Genomic DNA, 21,356 nt, shown 5'->3' with positions numbered 1-21,356 from the left:
CCCAACAACCGTCTGTCTGCCCATCCTGCCAGCCCCAGTGGGTACCTGGAAGAGCCTCTCAAAGCACCCCTTCTTGACAGCCTCGCTGGGCAGGACGTAGGAGAGCTCAGTATTGGTGTCCGAGATGAGGAGGCAGGAGGCCACGTACTTCTTGATGAACTGGGAGACACGAGGTTCAGAGCACGGGCTGACAGAGCAGTGGGCCGGTGGGCTGTGTGGCTGGGCTGGCTCTGGGGCAGAGGGGAAGCACTGGTTGGTCACTATACAACTGGCCTCCCATCAGGACACAACACATCCACCCTACACCCCAGTGCTGTGGGGGCTCCTCCAGCCTTCATCATTGGGTGCTATGGTTTCCTGGCAGCCCAGCCTGCCATGGGGATGGTGCTCTGCACTGCAGCCACACTGGACATCTCCAAGGGCAGTCCATGGGCCAGAGAGAACCAGTGCCTGGAAGCAAGTATCACCAAGCAGGGTCTAACCTGGGACCCAGACAGGAGAAATCAAGGCAGAACAATGCTACCTTCTACAACCCTGCCTCATCCCCCTCCACCCTCCATCTGGCCTGACACTCTGGGAGAGAGCACTTGGGTGTTGACCTTCGCTCCTCTCCTGAGGTGAAGAAGGACTGGTCCCACGTATGCCTTTAAACAGAGGGTCCCACTGCCCGCAGACCTGTGCTGTTCCTGGTGTCTGACTGCTTCTTCACTACTGTCAGCTTGTAACCATCACCGTACGTGCTCTTAAGGAAGAGTGGAGAGCCACAGCACTTGAGCTTGCCATGGGAGATGATGGCAATACGGTCACCCAGCAGGTCAGCCTCATCCATGTGGTGTGTGGAGAGCAGGATGGTCCTCCCTGACAGTGTCACAGAGCTTCAGTTGAGGGGCCAGCGCCACTGCAGCCAGAGGAGCAATGCTGGGCTCTGGCACCTCCACTCACCTGGCTTGTACTTGAGGATGAGGTCCCAAATGGCCCTGCGTGCATACGGGTCCACACCAGCCGTAGGCTCATCCAAGATAACGGCCCGTGACCCACCCACAAAGGCTATGGCCACCGAGAGCTTCCTCTTCATGCCCCCTGAGAGGGTCTGCACCAGGGAGTGACGTTTGTTGGACAGCTCCAGGTCCTCAATCATCCTGGGGACAGGGGAGAAGCACCAGGGATGCTGGGGGACTGTACTGGTGCCAAATGATGCCTCTTCCCAGCACGGCCCTCAGCTGCTGGGACAGCCCAGCTGCAGCCAGGCTACAACAGCACCTTCTGCTGGCTTCCATAGCCTGATACCCCAAGTTTTGGAAAGCACTTGGTGGAGCTGCTCCAAGAGACAGCTCTGCTACCAGATCATAGAATCACAGATCACCCACCATGGCTTTAGGCAGCAGGAAGGGGACCCACTCATGCAAAAGGAGCTGGAGGGTGCCTACTTGTCCATCTCCTTGCGGATCTCCTCCTCTGCCATGCTCTTGAGCTGTGAGTAGAACCAGAGGTGCTCTTCCACTGTCAGCCTGTCAAACAGCACATTGTGCTGTGGACACATGCCCAGGTTCTTCCGGATCTCATCCATCTCCGTTCGGATATCATAGCCATAGATGGTAGCGGAGCCCGAGGTTGGAGGGAACAAGCCAGTGAGGATGGACCTGGAAGGATAAGAAAAGGCAACAGTATGAGGAATCTTGGATTCCTCTGTCTTATGTCAATCCCAACCACCTCTAGGAGCATCTGCTGGGCTCAAGCAGAGCAAGTCAGTGCAGGGCCTGCTGCCTGTCCCCCTTCCATACTACCCCTACATCCACACCACTGCCTGCATAACACTACCTGCCCATGGGCCCTGCCAGGACACCATGCAGCACCTTCCCATCCACTGCAGCTGGCCAGAAGGACATGGCCCATGTTCACCCTGAGGGGCACTCACATGGTGGTGGTTTTCCCTGCACCGTTGTGCCCCAGGAAGGACACCACCTGGTTCTCATAGAGGTTGAGGCTCAGCTTGTTCAGCGCCAGCTTCTTGTCTGTCTTGTAGACCTTGGTGAGCTTGTCAATGCAGACAACCAAGGGGAGGTGGGTGGGCTCCTCCTCAATGCCGCGTGTCTCCTCTGCTGTGAGAGCGGGATGGTGAGGAACTGAAGTGTGTCAGGAAAGCTGAGCTTGGAGCAGGGATCCCCAGGGGATGAACCTTCATCACACAGCGGCTGTGCTAGCTCATGGCCCCCTCCCCTCTGCTTCCTGCCAGCTTCCCCTCATCCCATGCCACAGACAGCAGCTCCCAGACAGGCAGCAGTGCCTGGGTAAGGATCCTGCCCTTAGAAGGGCACAGGGGACACATAGGGCTCCATGACCACAGCAGGACCCTGTGCCACCCACTGCAGTCCCTGCCTGCCCTCACCCATTCTCCGGCTCTCCATGGCACAGGCCTGATCCTCCTCCATGATGCTGAGGCGGGTGGTGCGGGACCAGGGCCACGTCCATTCCCAGGTCTCCACTCGCCCGTTGCCCAACCAGTAGGACTTCTGGAAGGGGAAGTACCAGGGCCGCGGCAAGCCAAACATACCTGCAATCACCCAGTGTGGTCAGGGTAGCCCTGCACCCATGTCTGAGAGCCAGGACAGAGGTTGGCAGAGGTACGGGCACGGGCCTGCAGGTTTCCCAGCTCAGGGACATCACTATGGGGAGGAGGCTACAGGTGCTTTGGCCAATTGGGCTCAGGGCAATGCTGCTGGGCTGTGCAAGGAAGAAAGGTCTTTTGGGCTTCGGGGTGGGCCTGGCTCACACTTTGGTTTCACCAGAAAGACAAGGAAGTAGGTGAGACCCCTGCTCAAGTTGACAATAAAGGGTATCTGTGCTCCAGTGTGGACACCTTGCTTTGCTACAGCTGGCCAGTGGACTGAGACATGTGACTGAAGATCTCCAAGGAACCTGCTGGTGTCACCAGGTCAGGGCACATGGGCAGGTGTCCCCAGCAGAACACACGCAGGGCACCCTGAAGGCACACTGTGCTGAATCCCACCATGTCAGGGCTGAGCAATACCAGCAACCAGCAGCCTACCCAGCGAGGAGACTCCCATAGGATTAGAGGTGCCCTCATGCCCTACTGCGCACACCTACCTGGGTGCACAGCCTCAATGTACCATGTGAGCACCCCGTACACCACAGCATCCACGATCAGCATCATCATGGACAGGAGGAGGTTGAAGTCATCTCCTTCCACAGGTGACTGACTGAAGGTGTGCCACTGGATGCCCACACCCGCCACCTCATACAGAGCAAAGTACTTAGAGCCCAGCCCGAAGGCTGTGGTGGACATGAGGGACTGCAGAGAGGTGAAGAGAATGAAACATCAGCCGGAATCACAGGGCACCTCCAGAGGGGCAGGTTGGGGCAAATTCCTATCCCATGCTGCCTCACCCAGCCCTGTGGAGATGGTCCCTGCCCTGCAAGGCACCAAACTTTCTGGAGATGCCTCCAAAGCCCCTTGGGAAGTTGGTTCATACAGGCAGAGGTTTGTCCAGGGCTTGGTGGCCTGTGTACTGGACATGTGGTGCCCAGGGCAAAACATCTCCCCAGCAGCCACAGCCAACTCACCGCGATGCACTTCTCAAAGGCTGTGATCTTGTCATGCGCCACCTCCTCCCGGATGGCCACATACATGTAGGGCACATAGCTGAGGAAATAGATGATGCCACCACAGGCAGAGGCCAGCTTGGCCTTGGAGTATAGCACAGATACCAGGAAGCTGCAGGGAAGACAGCATCACCTTGGGTCCTACCCCACCAGGGCTTTCCCCACACCATCTGATTTTGGCAGCTTTGAGGTGATAAATCAGCCCTATGGCACAAGGACCCCAGCACTGCCCACACCTCCTCACCCCACAGAGCGGACCAGGCACTCACCAGAACATGATAGTGGCCACTGCATAGATGGCAAGAAAAAGCCAGATGATGAGGACATCACTGTGCATCAGGACCTTGCCATACTTCAGGATGGCCGTAAGCGCCGTGACCGAGATGGAGAGCTGGACGAAGCCCGTGATGAACCAAGCCACCCAATGCACTGCGTTGTTCAAACCCATCATCTTCATCACCTGCAGGGCCAAAAATGCTCAGTGGTACTGTCCCCTACCCTGCGCACCCCAGCTGCCTCACTCGATGGGGCTGGGAGGAACGAGCAGCATTGAGGAGTCCCTGGGGGCTGGAGAATGGGCAGGACACAGCACCCTGTGCCAGGGTGTCAATGGGATCAGCTCCCTCCAGGACTGGGCAGGGCTCATGCTGGGAACACTTTGAAGGACCAGCTCAGCCCAGTGATGTGAGATCTGAGCCCGCCCCAGCTCACGCACCCCAGAGAATGGGGAAGGTGCCCAGGGACAGCACAGGACGCAGAGCTCAGAGATGCCAGCTTTTCCCCAGGGATCTCTCTCACCATCCCTACCTCTTTCAGGCGATGTTCCTTCTCTGTCACAATGTGCTGGATCATCATGGCCACTGAGTAGACCCAGGAGATCACCATGCACAAGGGCATCATGTGCTCAATGACGAAGAGGAAGCTGTTGGGGTAGAGAGGGGAGAGCTGGACGGTGGCACTACAGAGACTTGGGGAGACCCCAGGCACAGGGCAGAAGAGGGGCTCTCCCACTGCTCGGGGACAACCAGCCCTCCAGTCCAGCTGCTCCTCAGTACCCTGAAAGAGGTTCTCCAATGAGCCCATAGGACAATCTAGTGTCCTGGCTCTCAGGTACTGGCAGGCATCAGCCCAGCACCCTGCGTACCGTCGTGTAGACAAGACACTATCCACCGTTCTGCCCTGGAAGGTTGGTGCATCTGGGACTTCTCCAGGTACTTTCTCCAGACCACTGTGTTCAATAACCACCAACAGATCCATGTGCTATCCATTTACTGCACTCCTCTTTTTCTCCCAAGACTTTCAGCCTCCAAGACACCCCACAGCCATGAGTTCCTCACTTCACCCACTAAATGGGCATAAAGTCCCTTCCCTGCTTGCCTAGCCTGGTGGTCCAAGGAACAGTGTTTAACTGGTTGCTCATCATTCCCAATGTCACCAACCTCCCACAGGCCCCCAGATTTCTCCCTTTCTCCCAGCTGAGGTGTCCTGGCCTGCAAAGGAGAAGAGGGAAGGTCATGCCCCTGCTCGCATGGGTGCTACTCACTCGTCCCGGGTGTAACATGGGTACGGGAACATCTGCACGTAGTTGCCAGGCTCCACCACGTCGTGGCCAACAAATGTGTTGATGAGGGCACGCTCCATCATGTCTGAGAGGAGGAGCAGAGGCTGAGCTGACCAGGCAGCACAGGCAGGGGCGGCAGGCAGCCGTGGCAGGGAACAGGCACTCACCCTGGATCCAGACGAAGCCATAGAGGAAGTAGAAGCGGCCACCAGTATTGGGGCCAGGCCGCCAGTATGCCCGCCGGATCTCGTTGGTCTTCTCCGTGAAGCTGGAGTTCTGCCGGATCTTGTACATGACGTGGGGAGGCAGTGACCCATCCCTGTTGGTCTGGAAGATGACACCTGCAGTGGGAGAGGCAGGGAGCCCACTGGTACCACAAGACACAGCCATTGCAGTCATAGGCAGCGACATGCAGAGGTTCAGCGTGTCCCAGGCAAGGGCACCACAAGGGCTGCCATGGGTTAGGTGGGGTGGGCATGGTCCTGGCCTGGTTAAAAGGGCACGCAGGCAGCAAGCAGTGGCAGTGGGAAACCAAAGACAGCAGCAGGGTGCTGCACCCAGCAGGGCTCAGCCAGGGCAGAGGATGGGTACTGTGAGATGCTAGGTCTGCTCATCCACCCAATGCATGCACCAAGGCAGCATGTCCCAGACCCAGTGGCCCCAGCTCATAGCACAGCTGGAGAAGGACGTAGCTTCAGGGACCCCTATGAAGGGGCTGGTTCCTGGGGACATACTGGCAAAGACTGTGACATTGTCCTGGTAGGCCTGGTTCAGTGTGTAGTTGACGATGCTCTCCTCATCTGGGAAGCCTTTGAAGATGTCCACGCTGACCTAGCGGAGGGAAAGGCTGGTGAGAACCCACTGCTCCTGATGGTCTAGCAATTGGACCCTTGGAGAAAGTGCAGCATGTGCACCCGCAGCCACTCCATGAGCCCCTGAACCAATTGGTGAACGGGCACCTCCACCACTTGCATCTATCCTAAGGCACATGGCACTACTGAAGCCACTGTCTCCTCCACGGCTCTTGTCCCATGGCTTTAAGATAGTCTGAGCAGACCTAACCCTCTTCAGCCCCACAGAGTACGGCTGCTGGCAGTGGGTGCTGCTCTGGCACCCGTGTTCCCACAGGGCACAACCTCACCTTGGCCATGAAGTGGACCCAGCCACAGGCAGCATTGTCGATGGTGTCCAGCTGCTGGAGCAGGACGCTGGCATTGGGCAGGGAGAAGTTGCCGTTGAGGAAGTTGTGGAGAACATCACTGTCAGAGACATTCAGGATCTCTGGGTGCTTGTGTAGGTCAGCAGTGAACTGGGACAGAGACACAAGAGGGAAACATTGGGACAAACCCTGCCTCTCAGTGCCCTTGTCCTTCCTATGGGCACAGGCAGGACCTAACACTCCTGGGAATGGGGGAAAGCAGCGTCCACCCCAGCATCCACCAGGAAATCAGCCTGGTCCTCACAAGAGCAGGGCGGGCACCCAAGACCACCCAAGAGCTTCACATGAAGAAGCTATGAGATGCCTTGGGGCAGGACACCCCATTCCCACCCAATTCCCAGGCCCAGGCTGGCTCAGTACCCATCCTACCTGCTGGAGCCAGCGGATGCGCCTCTGCAGCCTGCCCTCCTCCAAGTAGGCACGGATCTCAGGGGAGATGTTCAGCCATGCTTTGGCATAGTGGGTGACGTTGCCCACAAAGGCAAAAGTCTCGTTGGCCTGGAAGGGAGGAAGGTCACACACTGGGAGCAGGCAGGAGGTCCCCTGCTTTCTGGGATGACCAGCAGCATGGAGGCAGCTGCTCCAAGGGCCAAGGCAGCTGCCTGTTTCTGACCCCACTAAGCCTGCTTGGGCACATGAGGGGCTGTTGGGAAAGGAAGGACAGAAGCCCTGGCCTCTGCACCCTCACCTTCAGGATGACCTTATCCACTTCGGTGCCCACAGGCGCATACAGGATTTTGGGGTTGCTGGTCATCAGGTGCACGAGGAGGCCCAGGTTCCGCTGCTCCTTGCTGGTGAAGCCCAGTGAGCTCATGTTGCCCTGCTTCAGCGCCTCAGGCTCAATTGTCCTGCAAAAGGGGCTCAGGCTGCCAATGCCGCTCCCCAGCACCCCTTACTGCAGGCAGCTCCCACCCCTACCTGTGAGGGGACACCCCACTCAATCCCATGCCAGCGCAGTGCTGCCCAGCACAGGGAGCTTCCCCTGGGCACCACACAAGGATGCAGTGCAGCATCCATCTCCCATGTGCTAATCAAGGGGTGACTGGGGCCCTCGACCACGCTCCCACACCCCTGTCCCGGTCAGAAAGCACCTGGATCCAGCTGCTCCATCCCCCAGGGTTCGTACCGGTTGTTGCCACAGAGGATGGGCTGCAGCCCAGCCCAGAGCTGCACAAATGCCGAGAACTGTCCCTGGGGGTTCTCACCCCCAGCCGGGCTCCCCTCAGCACCCTCCTCCACTGTGGTGTTGCTGGCTGTGGCATTAGCACTGCCCCAGCCAGTGCTGTTGGCAGTGGGTGGTGGGACTTTGGTGGCACAGGCTCCCCTGGGCAATAGCTTGGCCAGTGCCGAGAGGATGTTCATGTCACGGAGAACCTTCTCCATCTCCGCCAGGTCCTCGAGGAGGGCATGGAGACGGTGCTGGGCAACCGTGCTGTTCACCTCATCCAGCTTCAGCTGCAGGAAAGTGGTGACCCATGGCTGGGTGACATGGGGAGTCCCAAGCAGTAGCACTTCCCACTTCTTGATTTTGAAATCGAACTGCGGCCCCACACTCAGTGCCATGTACCCATGGTTATCAGACAGCAGGAGTGCAGGCAAATGCTGGCATGGTCTTGCTGGGGACAGATGTCTCTCAGGCAGGAGGGGTGGCCACAAAGGACATGTCAGGTGGGACAAGGAGAGGGACCTCAGAGGCAGCCCTGGGGAGCTGTGCCACCAGGGACACTGCCAGTCCATAGGAGAGGACCCTGCAGGGACATGCTTGGAGAATGCTGGGGACACCCAACCCCATCCATTGGGCAGCATATGAGCATGTGCCAGGAGGGGAATCACCTGGGGTCCTGCTGTGGGACTGGGCAGTGGGTGCCCATGTGGAGTAAAGGGGTGATAAGGAGGGACTGAGCCATGTAACAGAGCCCCTCCGTCACCACACATCCCTGGTGAGGAGATAAACCCAGCCCAGGCCATATCCCGGTCACAACCCACCCTGCAGCTGTCAGGAAGCACGTCCCACAGCCCCATGCTCACCCTGCTGACGATCCTGGGGGTGTCCAGCTGGTCCCGCAGCTCAGCTGCGAGCTGGGTGAAGCGGTCGCGGCGGGCAGCACGGCTGCCGTTGCAGGCCAGCATGCGGTACGCCTGCAGCACCGGCTGCTGCGCTGGGCCCACGCGCAGGAGGCGCCGCAGCCCTGCAGGGCTCCGCTCACACGTCAGCTGCTCCAGCACCGGCCCCGTGAAGAGGACACCCTGCGGAACACGGAGCCATGTGGGCACTGCGCAGGCTTCAGGGCCCTGGCACAGCGCCCGCCCCACGAGCTGCTCACCTCCATCTCTGTGACGAGGGCCTGGGGACTATTGGAGGCAGCGGGTGCCAGTGTGGCAAGGCCCAGGGCCCGGGAGAGCAGGCGCAGCAGTGCTGGGCGTCGTGCAGCTGCGGCTGGGTCCCGCAGTGCCCTGTGCACCAGCCCCTCCTGCAGGCTTCTCCAGCCACCTGGCAGACTCTGCTGCAATAAGAGTGGCTGGTGGGGAGGGGTCCCTGGGGTCCCCCTCCAGGTGTCCTCCCGAGGCACAAAGGAACAGCCCTACAGCACCCATGTCCACAGTCTCCACAGAGAGCGGAAGAAAGAGGCATATGCAGATGGGGGGAGCATGGGTCCTCTGCACCCTAGCCAAGAGGGAACAATCTGCCTCACTCCCTCCACATTCACCATCCCATTCTCACTGCAATGGGAAACTGAGGCACAGGCACTGATGTATCTCAAAGCACTGGGGAACCAGTGGCAGCATCAGGACAGGACTCAGCCATCCCTGCAGCTCCTCTGGCCACCAGAGTCTCATCACATCCCACTTGCTGGGATAGACACCCCCAGATTGCACTGTGGTGGGACATGGAGGATGAGCTCTACCCCACCACATCCTCCATGCATGGCACTGCTCCTCACCTCCAGACGTGTCATCTTCTCACTGGCACCAAACCCATCCCACAGGTCTCGCTCCCAGGTCTCATCAGATACCAAAGGAAAGGAACCAAAAAACAGGCGATAGACCTGCACCAGGGGTGGGAGCAGGGCTGCCGAGCATGCAGGAGCACAGGCACCCACCTGCCCAGCCATGCCCTGGCATGGTGGGGTGGCAGCACAGGACAAGTCCTGCTGAGTGCCCTTGGACTCCCACCCTGCAGATCTGGTGGTCAGAGCTGTCTGGGTCAGGACATGCCCGTTGGCTGGGGCAGTGCAGAGCCCTGCTGGGCAGTCACCACCTCCCACAGATTGTCACCCACCTCCCGCAGATCAACGCTGGAGCCCAGGAGCAGCTCAGCTGTGCTGTTGGGCAGGGACAGGTTCTGTGTCAGGAAGCGGTGCAGCTCGCCCCGGTCCTTGGCTGCCCATGCCAGCGTGAAGCTGGATCCTGTCAAGGAACAAGGAGCAGGACAGGGCAGTCAGAGCAGCCCCCCAGCATCAGGGACATAGCACAGTCCTATCTGGGGACACATCACAGCTGGCCCTGTGTGACACACTGATATGTGCCCTGCAATGAGGCACTGCCCACATGCCATCACATTGCTGGTTGCCTGGTGGATGGGCATCTCCATCCCTGCCCGCACAGGCAGTGAGGGGCAGGCACGACACAGCCTACCTGCTGGGTTGCTGAAGTGGGTCTCCATGGAGCTGGGCTCACTGCTGCTGAGAGCTTCCAAATGTCTGCGCAGTGACTCCAGCTCCTCCTCCAGCCCCGGGTGCTCTGGGTCGAAGAGGCTGCTCTGCTCCACTGCTTCACTGAGGTGCTCCAGCAGCTGTGTCACCCTGCAAGAGCCCAGCACCACTGCAGCTTCAGGGACAGGGACAGAGGGTATGGGAATAACTGCCACAGAGCCCCTAGGGTGCACAGGGCAGCAGTGCTGCCTGCCACAGGCACCGCTGCTGTGGAGCTGCCCTCACCAAATCCACCATGGCAGGGGCACAAAGCAGAGCTCAGAGGTGTCCCCAGGGGCCACCATCCTCCTCCCAGCACCAGGCACCCAGGAGCCCAGAGGGGAACAGGCTGAGGTGTCCCCTGCAGCCCAGGGACATGGTGCTCTGCACCCAAACACTATGGGGGACACAGACTTGTGGCTCGCCTGTAGTGGGGCAGTGCCAGCGTGGGAGGGGACAGGCTGTGTGCAGGAGAGTGCCAGGGGGAGGAGGAGGCACAGCGAGGGCACGACTCACGTGGAGTTGGAATACTGCAGGAAGCCGAACTCATCACGCTGGCCATCGGGGCACAGGGACTGCATGACGGGCAGGATCCCGGCCGAGGTGAGCGGTGCCGCCGTGTAGAAAGCTGGAGCCAGCAAGAGTGCAGAAGAGGCCAGGAAAGGTGCGGCCAGGGCAGGAAGAGAGGTAGGGAGGCAGGGAGGAGGCAGAGGGGAAGCAAGGGGCCACCAGAGAGACAGACACTCAGTTCAAAGAGGAGCTGGGCGCTGCGAGCCCCGCGGGAGGTTGACGGTCAAGGTCACAAGGCTGCAGCATTCCCACAAGGCTGGCCCTGGGGCTGTGGGCAGCTCTTGGACCATGGCTCCTGCCCCTACTCACTCCCCCCTCGTGGCAGGTCCCTGCTGCCCCAGGACAATGCTGGTTCTGCTGCTTGCCCCAAGATGGCTGTCAACCTCCCCCGGCCTCTTGGCCCCTTGTTAGTAACCTCCGAGGCACCACCAGGTCTCCAGAGGAAAAGAAGGAAGAACATGACAAGGAACAGAAGAGTTATCACCCACAGCCCTGAGAGCACCCGGCCTCCCCCCATCCGACTGCTGGAGATGTGTGGACATGGAGACACAGTGGGAAGAGACAGACGAAATGACAAGCAGCAAGGGGACAGCAAACCTTCCCCCCTCCACTAGTGCCAAGCCATCATCCCTGCTGGGGTCGTTCCATGGAGGGTAAGCCCAGGAGGGTCCTGTCCAAGGGGGACCAGAGGTTGTTACTGGGCAGTATGGGGCAGGGGCCCTGCTCTTGCACCCCGGCCGGTGGCCCCATGGTTAAGAGGCAGGTCAGTGCTGTTAGCACAGCTGTGGCGGTTAGGGGCTGGTGAAGATGGGCTTCTGGCAGGAACAGGGCCAGCAGCCTGCTGGGGTGGCAGCACAGATAGTTAGTGGCCATGCCACACTTTGGTGACAAAGCCAGCGCACAGATGGTATGTTGCTGGCCTCCAGGCTCCTGGTAGTGCCATGTCCCAGCTGCAAGGCACCAGAACAGGGATGGTGGTGGTGCAGGGGTGGAAGCCAACTCCAGCCTCTTGGGGACCAGCCTAGGGAAGACTTAGGTGACCACAGGCTATGACATGGGTGCCAGCACCCAGCAGGGTCTGCCCCAGAAGGGAGGCAAGAAAACAGGGTAGGACAAGCCTCCACCTGGCCTGGAGAGGTCTCTGCAGGCAAGGAGACTGGCGACATCGCCACCAGCAGCCTTAGCATGGGAGAACCTGGCACCACCAGCCTGGTGGGGACACCACCAAGGGCCAGTAATGCCTGGGCAGCCCCCAATGCCCAAGCTCATCTTCACCAGCCACAGAGGAAGGCGATGAGGTTACAGAGGTGTGGATTAGGCCAGAGTGAGTTGATCCAAACTAGGTTCTTTCTCCCCAGAATATGTGGCTGGCAGAGGCAGGGAAGGGGGGGAGGCACCCACCCGCCCCACCAACTTACAGACTGGCGCATGCAGTAGAGACATGGAGGGCAGGCAGGCAGGGGAGATGGTAGGAAAGAAAAAGAAAACGTGAGCAAAAAGAAAGAAAAACCGACCCCAAACCAGCACACAACAGAGCACACGTCAGTGTCGGGCAGGGGCAGGACAGCACCTGCCACTGCCTGCAGCCAGACCCGTGGTCGGCCTGGGCTCTCCCTCGCCGGCTGCACTGAAACACAGGCTTGGACCAGTGTTATGTTGGGTCACCACCATAGCAGCTCCCACTGGCCCCACCAGGCCACTAGTGCAATGGCACCTGCCAGGGTGGGCATCCCACAGGGTTTCTTGATGGCCCATGGAGCCCTGGCAAGTCAACAGCCCACAGGCACCAGAAGGCACAGCCCAGCCAGAGCTCCGGGTGCACACCTCCAGGAGCACACATCTCTGGTCCCATCCTTGTGAGTGCCCCAGAGTGCCCCAGCTAGGCACAGGGCTCCATGCAGGGCATTCCTCGCCCCAGCACCGTGAGGAGCTGGGAACCCTTCCCAGCACCACCCCACCACTCCTTGAGCGCTCAGGGGTACTGCAGCTGTCCCACCACCATCCAGCTCCAACTTCCCCTCTACCCCCCCAAACACCCCTGTTGATGGTAGCCTTGTTTGGTGCTGGCACCCGCAGGGTGGTACCCACAGATAGGATGCTTCTGGCTTTCCAACCCCCCTGCATCTGCACCACCAGCCCTCAGCTGCAGCCCCTGCCCAGCAATGTGTCCTGCAGAAGACCCATCTGGGTCCCACCAGCTGTTGCGTGTCCTTCCCCATCCCCAGGCTGTCCCTGGGGGGCTGAAGCAGCTCCCCAGAACCTCAGGGTGGCCCCAAGTATGAGTGCGCTGAGCACCACTCTGCTGGCACCCACCTTCCTTCACAGGGATGGTTGGCTTCTTCTGCCGCAACCCCAGGAGGATGAAGAAGAGCACCAGGGGGATGAAGATCTCAAAGGTCAGCACCCACTGGGGAACACAGAATCACAGAATGGTTTCAGTTGGAAGGGACATTAAAGACCATCCAGTTACAATTCCCCTGGATGACACAAAGCAGAGGGATCATGATGCTTGAAGACAGAACCCAGCTGCCAAGAAGGAGCATGGACAGGATGGAGGGCCCTGGGATGCCCGCACAGGGAAGCACCATGTCCACATCTTGCAGGTGGCTGTTGTCACTGTCACAGCTCAGGAAGAGATAAAAGGGTCCCTAGGCACCCCGGGATTTCCTGCTTGCCCCTGCCTGCACCCTGCCTGCTCCATCCTGCCCAGGGGCACCTCAGGACAGGAGAGGGTATCACAGCGGGATACCTACTCCATCAATATGAACAGTATGCTGGGGCTCAAGCCCAACCCCAGCAAGCCTCCACAGCCGGGGCTGCCATGGGAAGATGACCTCAAGTCTTTATGGCTGGCAAAGAGCAGTAGGCCCTCATCCTGGCAGTGCCCTCGCAGTCAGTACTTGCCTGCCATGATGTCCCCCTGCCACCCGTGCCACTGACATGTCCCACCGGGGACTGTGTAGGGGACAGACCCCAACTGCGCCATGACAAGGTTCGGTTTGGCCAGACCCTGGCACTGGCTCCAGATGCAGAAGGGGGGCAGCGCTGGGGGTCCAGGCACCCCCTCTGGGCCCTCCCAGAAAGCTACAGCTGCATGGGATTTCCTCCAGCAGCATACAGATAACCACAGCAAATCCCCAAGAATCCCTGACCCTGATCGCGCAGGCAGTGCAGGCTGGGCTCCGTGCCCAAAGGCCCTGGAGATGGGCATCCACTGCTGAATTGCACTGGGAGTGCCCAGGCCACGTCACAGTCACATTGCCCTTGCTGCTGACAGGAGAAACTGAGGCACGGAGTGAGGTGAGCCAACCTCAGCTTGCCCCATGGCCAGATCTGATGCCGGGCTGGTACTGAGACCCTGGAACCTGCTGCCACCACAAACAGAACAGGCCCTACCTCCCCTGGGCACCAACCACCAGCTCCTGTACCAGCCCAGTTACCCACAGTGTCCAGGTACCAGAACGATGCAGTGGGCTGGGAAGAGACAGCTTTAACCTCACAGCACCTGCCTGAAAGGATGTAGCTGATGGCAGGGTCAGGCTCCCCTGTCCCCAGCAGCGTCACCTCCACACTGCCCTCAGCCAGGGGCTGCAAACACTCTGGCAGAAATTCCCAGCATCCCTGAGGCACCCCCACACTCAGGCCCCCACTGGCATGTGACAGCGGCACTCCCATGAGCACCAGCGTCGGCAGGGCTATGGGATGGACACGGCTGCATCCACGGGTGCCCCCCATGCTGCCCTCCCCACTTCCAGAGCTGCTAATTTTGGGGGAGGTGAAGACCAGAGGAAAGAAAGGCTGGAGGCGATGGGGAGGGTAGATGCCCCAGCAGCAGTGCCAGGGGATCCCCATCTTTCTGGCACCACCAGTCTAAGGCATGGTCCCCAGTGTCGCTGCCCCAGTACAAGGGAGGGAACAAGGGACACCCCGAGCTGCTCTGCCAGCCCCTGGCCCTGCCCCTCACTGCCTGCACCCACCTCCTGCCTGTTTACCAGGGACACAATCGGGCCTCTGTGCCCAGGCGCCTGTGGGACCGTCCCCGCAAACCCGCTAGGCCGTACCAGGCTCCCCTGGGGACCGCTGGGTCCTTGGTGGTGACGGGAGGGACCTGCCTCGTGTTATTTATCTTTTTTACGTGGGTCATTGACCTTTTGCTCATCTCCTGCATCCCCTGTCCCCAACCCTGCCTGCACCACTGCACCCCCCAGAGCCAGGGCACAGCGTCCCCACCACCAGCCTGGGCTGACACAGGGATGGGCAGAGGGGCAGAGTGGGGCTCCCCAGCCCACACCCTCTTGGGCTGATCCTGCCCCTTTTGGTCACCTGCAGGGGCTTCCCAGTGGGACCATGGCTGCTCCACACCCACAGTGGGGCAGAGTCTCGGGCATGCAGCAATGGGCAGCGATGCTGTCCCAAGGGAGCACCCCACAGTGGCATAGCCTGGGGATGGGGGGGTCCCTGCCTGCAGGTGCAGGGCACTAGGGGACATTTTGGAATTGTATGGGGAAGCAAGCAGAGGGGAAAAGTCAGCATCCATGCAGCTGAGAGCAACAGGACAAGGAGAAGAAAAGGGCCAGTGCCTGCTAGAAGCTGGCTGTGCCCTGCACTGACCAGAGTGCTCTGTCCTCTTCTCTCACATGTTCCCTTCCTCATTCCTGTGCCCTCGCTGGGAGCTTGTGGCAGAGGGACAGGAGATGGATGGGCACAACTTGCACTGAGCAAAAGCGTGACCAGGAGCAGAGGTAGCTGCAGCCAGGCCTTGACTGTCCCCACTGGTGAGGGCACAGGCAGGTCACTCTGGGGAGCCCTGGTAGGTGCACAGGCTGGTGGTGACCAGTAGGTGTCTGGGGTTGGGGCCCCCCACCTGGGGTGGGGGCTCAGCTGAGCTGTGTGGGTCTGCCCAGCCAGGTAGGATGGGGCTTGGAGCAAGCTGTTCTAGTGGAAGGTGTCCGGGCCCATGACAGGGGGTTAGAACTGGATGAGCTTTAAGGTCCCTTCCAACCCAAACCATTCCAGGATTCTATGAAGTTGGAAGAGGAGGAAAATCCCACTGGGGTTTGCCAACATCTCTCCTGAGCTGGGATCCCAGAGAGAGCGAAGCACGGTTGTCCCTGGTGCCAGCCCTGCGGTGCTGTGTTGTGGGTGCCAGCATGCCAGGGGACACGGTAGCACTTCGGCACAGGCACACGGCACAGGGACACCCTCCTTGGCACAGGCCTGTCCTGAGCAGTGGCATGACTGTGCTGGCAGTGGCAGTGCGGAGGCCAGTGCCAGCCACCCCAGCCTCTCCCTGCGGGCCAGGAACAAGGCGGAGCCCTGCAGCCCTGACAGCTCATGTCTACCCTGCTCCCAGCCACCGAGGCCACCAACCGCTCTGCAACCAGTGCCCCCACAGCCGCCTGTGAGCGGGTGTTCCAGGGGACACTGCCCAGTGCTGCTGGGCCAGCAGCACCCTGCCAACTCTCTGGGTTCCCCACCCCATCGCCAGCTGCAAACAGCAAGGGGGCAAAGAGCACCCTGAGCAGGTGGTGCTGGCCCCATCAGCTCCTGCTATGGATCTGGCTCCCGCCCCAGCCGGCGCCGGCAGCAGGGCCCTGCCACTCGGTAAACCCCAGTACTCCAAAGTTCAGCCTTTCTTACTTTGGAGGTATCAAGGTCCCACAGCTCCACTCCCACACACCAGGGAGAAAGGGACAGATCTCCCAGGACAACCCCTTTGTGTGGAGGGAGCTTTCCCGGCTCTTGGCCAAGGAGCAGAAGGCACAAACCCCGTACAGGCTGAAGCAGTCACGCTGTCTGTCAGTTTTACATCCAACAGGGGTTTAAACCAGCTACCAGAAGTCATTGAGGAGCCCACCCTTAGGATACAAGCAGCTGAGCTCAGCCCCTGTGCCAGCAGAGCCAAGGCAATGCCTGCACTGGCCAGGGCTGCCTTGGGCACCCACAGCCCTGGCTTCCCTCCACTGTTCTGCTCAAAGCCCACCACCCCAGGGCTCCTGCCTGAAGTCCTGCCCTGGAGAGAATCATATCACAGCTAAACCTCAGAGCGGCTGCCAGAACCACTCAGCCACACCAGACCAAGTCCAACCATCCCTCAGGCTGAGCATGAACCCTTGCTGAGGTGCCCAGCCATCAACCTCACCAGGCTACAGGCAAGCTCTTCTGGTGACAGAGGGGGTCATTGAACCCTGTGACATGGTGCTGTGGGTCAGAGCACACTTCTCACACCTCTCTTGAAGGCCACCTGGTCCCTGTACCCACCACTGCTGAACCTCAACCACACCACCCAAGCCCTCAAGAAGTGCCCACAAAGTCTGACCCAAAACCATCACTATGCCTTGCCACAGCGCTGCTCCCCACAGAGCCCCTGGGGCCAGGGATGATGGGCATCCCCCTAGAGTCACTAGCACTCAGGGCAGTGCAAAGCACTGGCCCCAGCTCTCCTGAGACCCAGCATCCTCAGCCAAACATGCAGTGCCTGTTCCCCATCCCATCCAGCAGCATGGGGCTGTGCCAACAGGCAGCTACCAGTAAGACAAGGCACCCACCATATTCCATCTGTGAGACTGGGAGAACCCAGCAACCCCAGCTCTGCCCCCCAGAGTGACTCCCCAGCAGGGGAGGGGGCTCAAGCTGACCCCTTCCCTGCTCGAAGCTCCCAGCCTCTGCCTGCTGCAGCAGGACAAGGAGCTGGGCAAAGCATCCAGCTCTGAATGGGGCCAGAGCAGACCTGTGCTGCGGGAGGCAGCCAAGGAGAGCAGAACACAGGCTGGGCTCTTCCCTGGCCAGCACCAGCAGCTCCACTCTTGGGCTGCTGGGAGACGGCAGCACTCCCTGGGACCGGGCAGGACGATGACAGGGAGTGTGAGGTGATGTCGGGACTTGCAGGCAGCAGGGGCATGAAGAAATAGATGACACACGGGGCATGACTGCCCAAGGGCTGCACCAAATCCATCCCTGAGCACCAGCAGCACAGGGGCACCCCACGCTCTGGCACACACATGCCCCATCTACAGCATCACTGGGTGGGTAAGGAGGGGCTGGTCCCTCCCCTGCCACTCTGCCAGCAGCAATCAGGGCAGGTCCCCACATGTGGGAGTGACAGGGTCTGGGCTCATCCTACAACTGCAGCCTCCTGTGCTGCTCCCCACACTGCCCACGGGGCTGGGGAGTGTCAGGGAGAAACAGGTCCCCAAAAGATGTGCCCAGCCACCAGCCACATCAGCCAGGCCCCGGCCAGTGCATGCCAGGGCAGAGCAGTGCTGCCACGCAGCCTCACGGGCAGCATCCATGGCACACTGCCACTGGGCAGCCCCTCAGCATGCCCGCATGGGGTACAAAGCAAGGATGACTCAGCCAAAGTGTGACCCCCATCACGCATCTTGGGGGCACAAGGGCAGCCCATGAGCAGGCACCTGCCTTAGCCCTGCCTGCCCCTGGCTCAGGGTGGTCCTAGGTGCTCCAGCCACCAAGACAGTGCAAGGGCTGGTGCCCACAGGCTGCTGGCGAACGAAAGCAGGATCAGGCCTGCAGGATATTTGGGAGGGGGAAGAGAAGCTGCCTCGCTCTCCACAGTAGCTCGCTACCCTCCCCCACCTCTAAAAATAACTGGCTCCTTCAGTGCCCAGCACCCCCATCCCTGCCCAGTGCACCCCCATTCCTGTCCCCAGCACCCCCATCCCCAACCCCCCCAGCATCCCTACCCCTGCCCCTCAGTACTCTCATCCCCGCCCCCAGCATCCCTGTCCCCAGCACCCCCATCCCTGCCCAGTGCACCCCTATCCCTGCCCCACAGCACCTCCATCCCTGCCCAGCGCTGCCGGGGACCCTGGGGCTACGGTCCCCTCTGCCCATTCACTGGCTCTGGCAGGGAATCCCTGCACAGGCGCAGCCAGGGCACGGTTACACCGATTCACCTACGGAACCCCCTACACCGATTCCTACGTGGAAGCTGCCATGCTACGAGGCCGGTCCCACCCGGGAGAGGCAGAGCCCGCCGGGCCCCCGCGGTCCTCAGAGGGGGAGCCGCTCCGGCAGCTCTGACCCACATAGGGGAGAGGATCTATTTATAGCCCAGAGGGAGCGAGGGCTCGGGGAGAGCTCCTGTCGTACCCGCAGGTCGGCCCTGGGGCCCGGGGGACAGGATTCCCTGTGCACGGGGTATGCGGGACATCGGACGGCACCGACCGCGGCCTCGGAGGGTGCGGGGCAGGAGAGGCCCAACTGTTGCTGCCCCGCGGCTGGGCCCACCGCGGGGCTGCAGGGCCGGGGTAGTTCCGGCGCCGCTGCGGGGGTTCCGCACAGCGGTGCCCACGGCTCTGGCTGCCGGCAGCGCCCGGCGAGCAGAGAGGGCCCGGTCAGCACGGCCCGGGCCGCGGGGGCCGCGGGGACACCCCGCCCCGGGCCTTGTCTCCCGCCCGGCCGCAGCAGCTGCTCAGGCCCGCAGCGGAGTCCCGGCCCCCCCCCCGCGCTCACCGGGCTGCGCCGCTTCAGCGTCACGTTCTTCCAGAGCAGGAGATGGAGTTGATGCAGGAACCCCATGGCCCGGCCCGGCCCGGCCCGGCCCCGCCGCAGGGGCGGCCCCGCTCGGCTCCGCGCTCACCCGCCGCACACCGCCATCCCCCGCCGGGCCGCCGCCGCCTTTGTCCGCAGCGCGCGGGGAGGGAGGGAGCGGGACAGACCCCAGTGACAGCTCCCGCTTCAGCCCCGGCCCGGCCTTGCGCAGCACCGCCCCTGGCCTGGGCCGCCCGCCCGCCCGCCACCGCCCCTTAAAGGCGCAGCGGGGCAGCGGCCGCTCCGCCTGGGGCAGGGCCTCGGGGAGCCGTGGCACCGCACCGCAGGGCAGGGCAGGGCACCGTGTCCCTGGAGGGCCGCGGGGACCGCAGCACGGAGCCCCGAGGCTGTGCCCGGTGCGGTCTGGGTCCTCCTGCTGCGGGAGGGCAAACTCTGCCTGCAGGAGCTGCTGCTCCCCGAGCCAGGGGTGCGGAGAGCTCTGTGTTTGTGTCCCTGAGCCCCGGCTGTGTCCCTCCAGCACGCACCTGCGCGGGGGGGGGCACTGCAGGAAGCTTGAGTGGTGCTGCTGTCCCCGCACCCTGCCGGCCCTCGCGGCCCAGCTGCCCCAGCCCCTGCCCACCCCGTCCCATGTGTCCTTGGAGGGGACCAACCTGCCTGCAGCAAGTGCACACCCAGATGAACCAGGCCAGCTTTCCTTTCTGCCTTCCTTCCAGCCATCCATGCTTGCTTCCTTCCTTCCTTCCTTTCAGCATTCCATTCTTCTCTCCCTCCTTTCTCCATTCCTCTGGTTCTCCCCATTTCTCACCTCTCTCTACCCCTCTCTCTCCCTCTCTCCTTACGCCTTTCCGTCCCAGCACTGCTGTCAGGGCCAGAGCAGCCAGAGCTGTGGCGACTCCTTTGGCTGCCCCAGCCTGTGATGCTGCTGGGGGTGGCTGGTTCGGGGTGGACTCAGCAGTAGCCACCCGGGCCCTGACGAAAGTTCCCCTTGTGCTGCCACAAAGAGCCGTTATTCAAAGAAGTTCCGGGTGAAGCTTTGCCCTGGGGCAAGGGAGGCTGAGGGGTGTGCGGGGTGGGGTGCTCAGGGGTGCCCGGGGTGCGGGTGGTCAGAGGCACCCCGCTGCTCAGCCCCATGCCCCGCTGCTGGCAGCACCGCAGGTGTGCGGGCAGGGTGCAGGGTGCTTCCCACCTGCCCTGCAACCCGCAGCTGCTGCTCTGCCATGACCCAGAGTTTTCCTGGTGTTTCTCCAGCTTTGAAATGCTGGGGAGATCTGGTGTTGAGGTGACCTGGGCCGGGGGGGTCAGCCAAAAGGCTGGCCAGCCATGCACCCCGCTCCAGCAGTGAGTTACTCAGTCCCTGGGGAAGGAGGGATGTGTCCACCCTTGGCTGCTCCCAAGGAATTGCATGTAGGCTGTCCCCAGCCCACACTAGGAGCACCTCAAAAAGCCCTGCCCTGCAACAGAGCGAGTCCCCAGTTCAGAGAGGAGCAGAGCAGAGGGTCATGTGGGGGGGGCTATGGGTGATGTGGGCTCAAAGCCCTGACCTGGATCTCCTGCCCAGCTCCCTCCTCCTGCCCCTGGGTGGTCTTGATGAGCTTCCACAGCTCCTCTTCTGCTTGGCATGACCATGAAACCCCGTGAGGGGCCAGCAAGAGACAAGACCCAAGCGACTGGATGCTGGGACAGCATATCTCCAGGACCCAGTCACCCATCTCCTCTATGGACCTGGGGACATGAAGTCCTGGGGAACTGGTGGCCTATCTCTTCCATGGACTTAGGGCTCTGAGCATCCCTCAGGGGACCTCCCTGGGGGGTGGCCAAGCTCCTCTATCTGTGTGGTGTCATCTGCAGATGGCAGCACCCACCTGCACAGTGCTCACATTGCCTGATGGTCCTATGGCCTGGCCCCAGGTGCCCTGCTTCTGGCAGAGCTGGCCCTGGCTCCCAGCCTGGCTCAGAGCATGCAGGCAGTCCCAGCCTCTAGCACCATGCTGCCACGTCCCTGTGCTGCAGGGGTCCAGGTGTCTGCACCCACTGCCTGCAAGGAACCCCCAGGACATTGCCCCTTGTGCCAAGGTGTCCTGGGGCAGCATCCAGCAGTGATAGCTACATGTGCCAAAGCTCCCTCCTGCTCTGCCACCCATCCAGCGTCCCCCAGGGCATGTCCCTAGTGCTGCCCCCA

At 61.3% G+C, this 21,356-nt stretch overlaps 1 protein-coding gene across 6 annotated transcripts in view; it reads right to left on the bottom strand.

Moving 5' to 3' along the window:
* ABCA2 (ATP binding cassette subfamily A member 2) overlaps positions 1–19,390 on the bottom strand; it is a 32,257-nt gene extending 12,867 nt beyond the window's left edge. Inside the window, exons 1-25 of one of the 6 annotated variants that reach the window (XM_065696040.1) lie at positions 19,139–19,390; positions 12,977–13,070; positions 10,610–10,721; positions 10,038–10,204; positions 9,682–9,809; positions 9,344–9,448; positions 8,726–8,905; positions 8,430–8,648; positions 7,528–7,856; positions 7,090–7,249; positions 6,771–6,899; positions 6,324–6,491; positions 5,917–6,013; positions 5,350–5,523; positions 5,165–5,267; positions 4,429–4,543; positions 3,891–4,081; positions 3,583–3,733; positions 3,106–3,310; positions 2,387–2,551; positions 1,916–2,096; positions 1,428–1,640; positions 943–1,139; positions 676–858; positions 46–230 (exon numbers count right to left, since the gene is read on the bottom strand). In XM_065696040.1, coding sequence (XP_065552112.1) covers positions 46–230; positions 676–858; positions 943–1,139; positions 1,428–1,640; positions 1,916–2,096; positions 2,387–2,551; positions 3,106–3,310; positions 3,583–3,733; positions 3,891–4,081; positions 4,429–4,543; positions 5,165–5,267; positions 5,350–5,523; positions 5,917–6,013; positions 6,324–6,491; positions 6,771–6,899; positions 7,090–7,249; positions 7,528–7,856; positions 8,430–8,648; positions 8,726–8,905; positions 9,344–9,448; positions 9,682–9,809; positions 10,038–10,204; positions 10,610–10,721; positions 12,977–13,070; positions 19,139–19,204 — 4,017 coding nt within the window. In that variant the 5' untranslated portion in view covers positions 19,205–19,390. Of the gene's footprint in view, positions 1–45; positions 231–675; positions 859–942; positions 1,140–1,427; positions 1,641–1,915; positions 2,100–2,386; positions 2,552–3,105; positions 3,311–3,582; positions 3,734–3,890; positions 4,082–4,428; positions 4,544–5,164; positions 5,268–5,349; positions 5,524–5,916; positions 6,014–6,323; positions 6,492–6,770; positions 6,900–7,089; positions 7,250–7,527; positions 7,857–8,429; positions 8,649–8,725; positions 8,906–9,343; positions 9,449–9,681; positions 9,810–10,037; positions 10,205–10,609; positions 11,951–12,976; positions 13,071–19,138 lie in introns of those variants that run through there. The other 5 variants (XM_065696036.1, XR_010616204.1, XM_065696039.1 and 2 more) reach the window with 5 other exon arrangements.
* Between the last annotated feature and the right edge of the window lie 1,966 nt (positions 19,391–21,356).

The sequence above is a fragment of the Lathamus discolor genome, chromosome 15 (genome assembly GCF_037157495.1).
Source record: "Lathamus discolor isolate bLatDis1 chromosome 15, bLatDis1.hap1, whole genome shotgun sequence".
Taxonomy (NCBI): domain Eukaryota; kingdom Metazoa; phylum Chordata; class Aves; order Psittaciformes; family Psittacidae; genus Lathamus; species Lathamus discolor.
The sequence above is the reverse complement of the archived record's forward strand: the minus strand, read 5'-3'. Positions and strand labels throughout refer to the sequence as shown.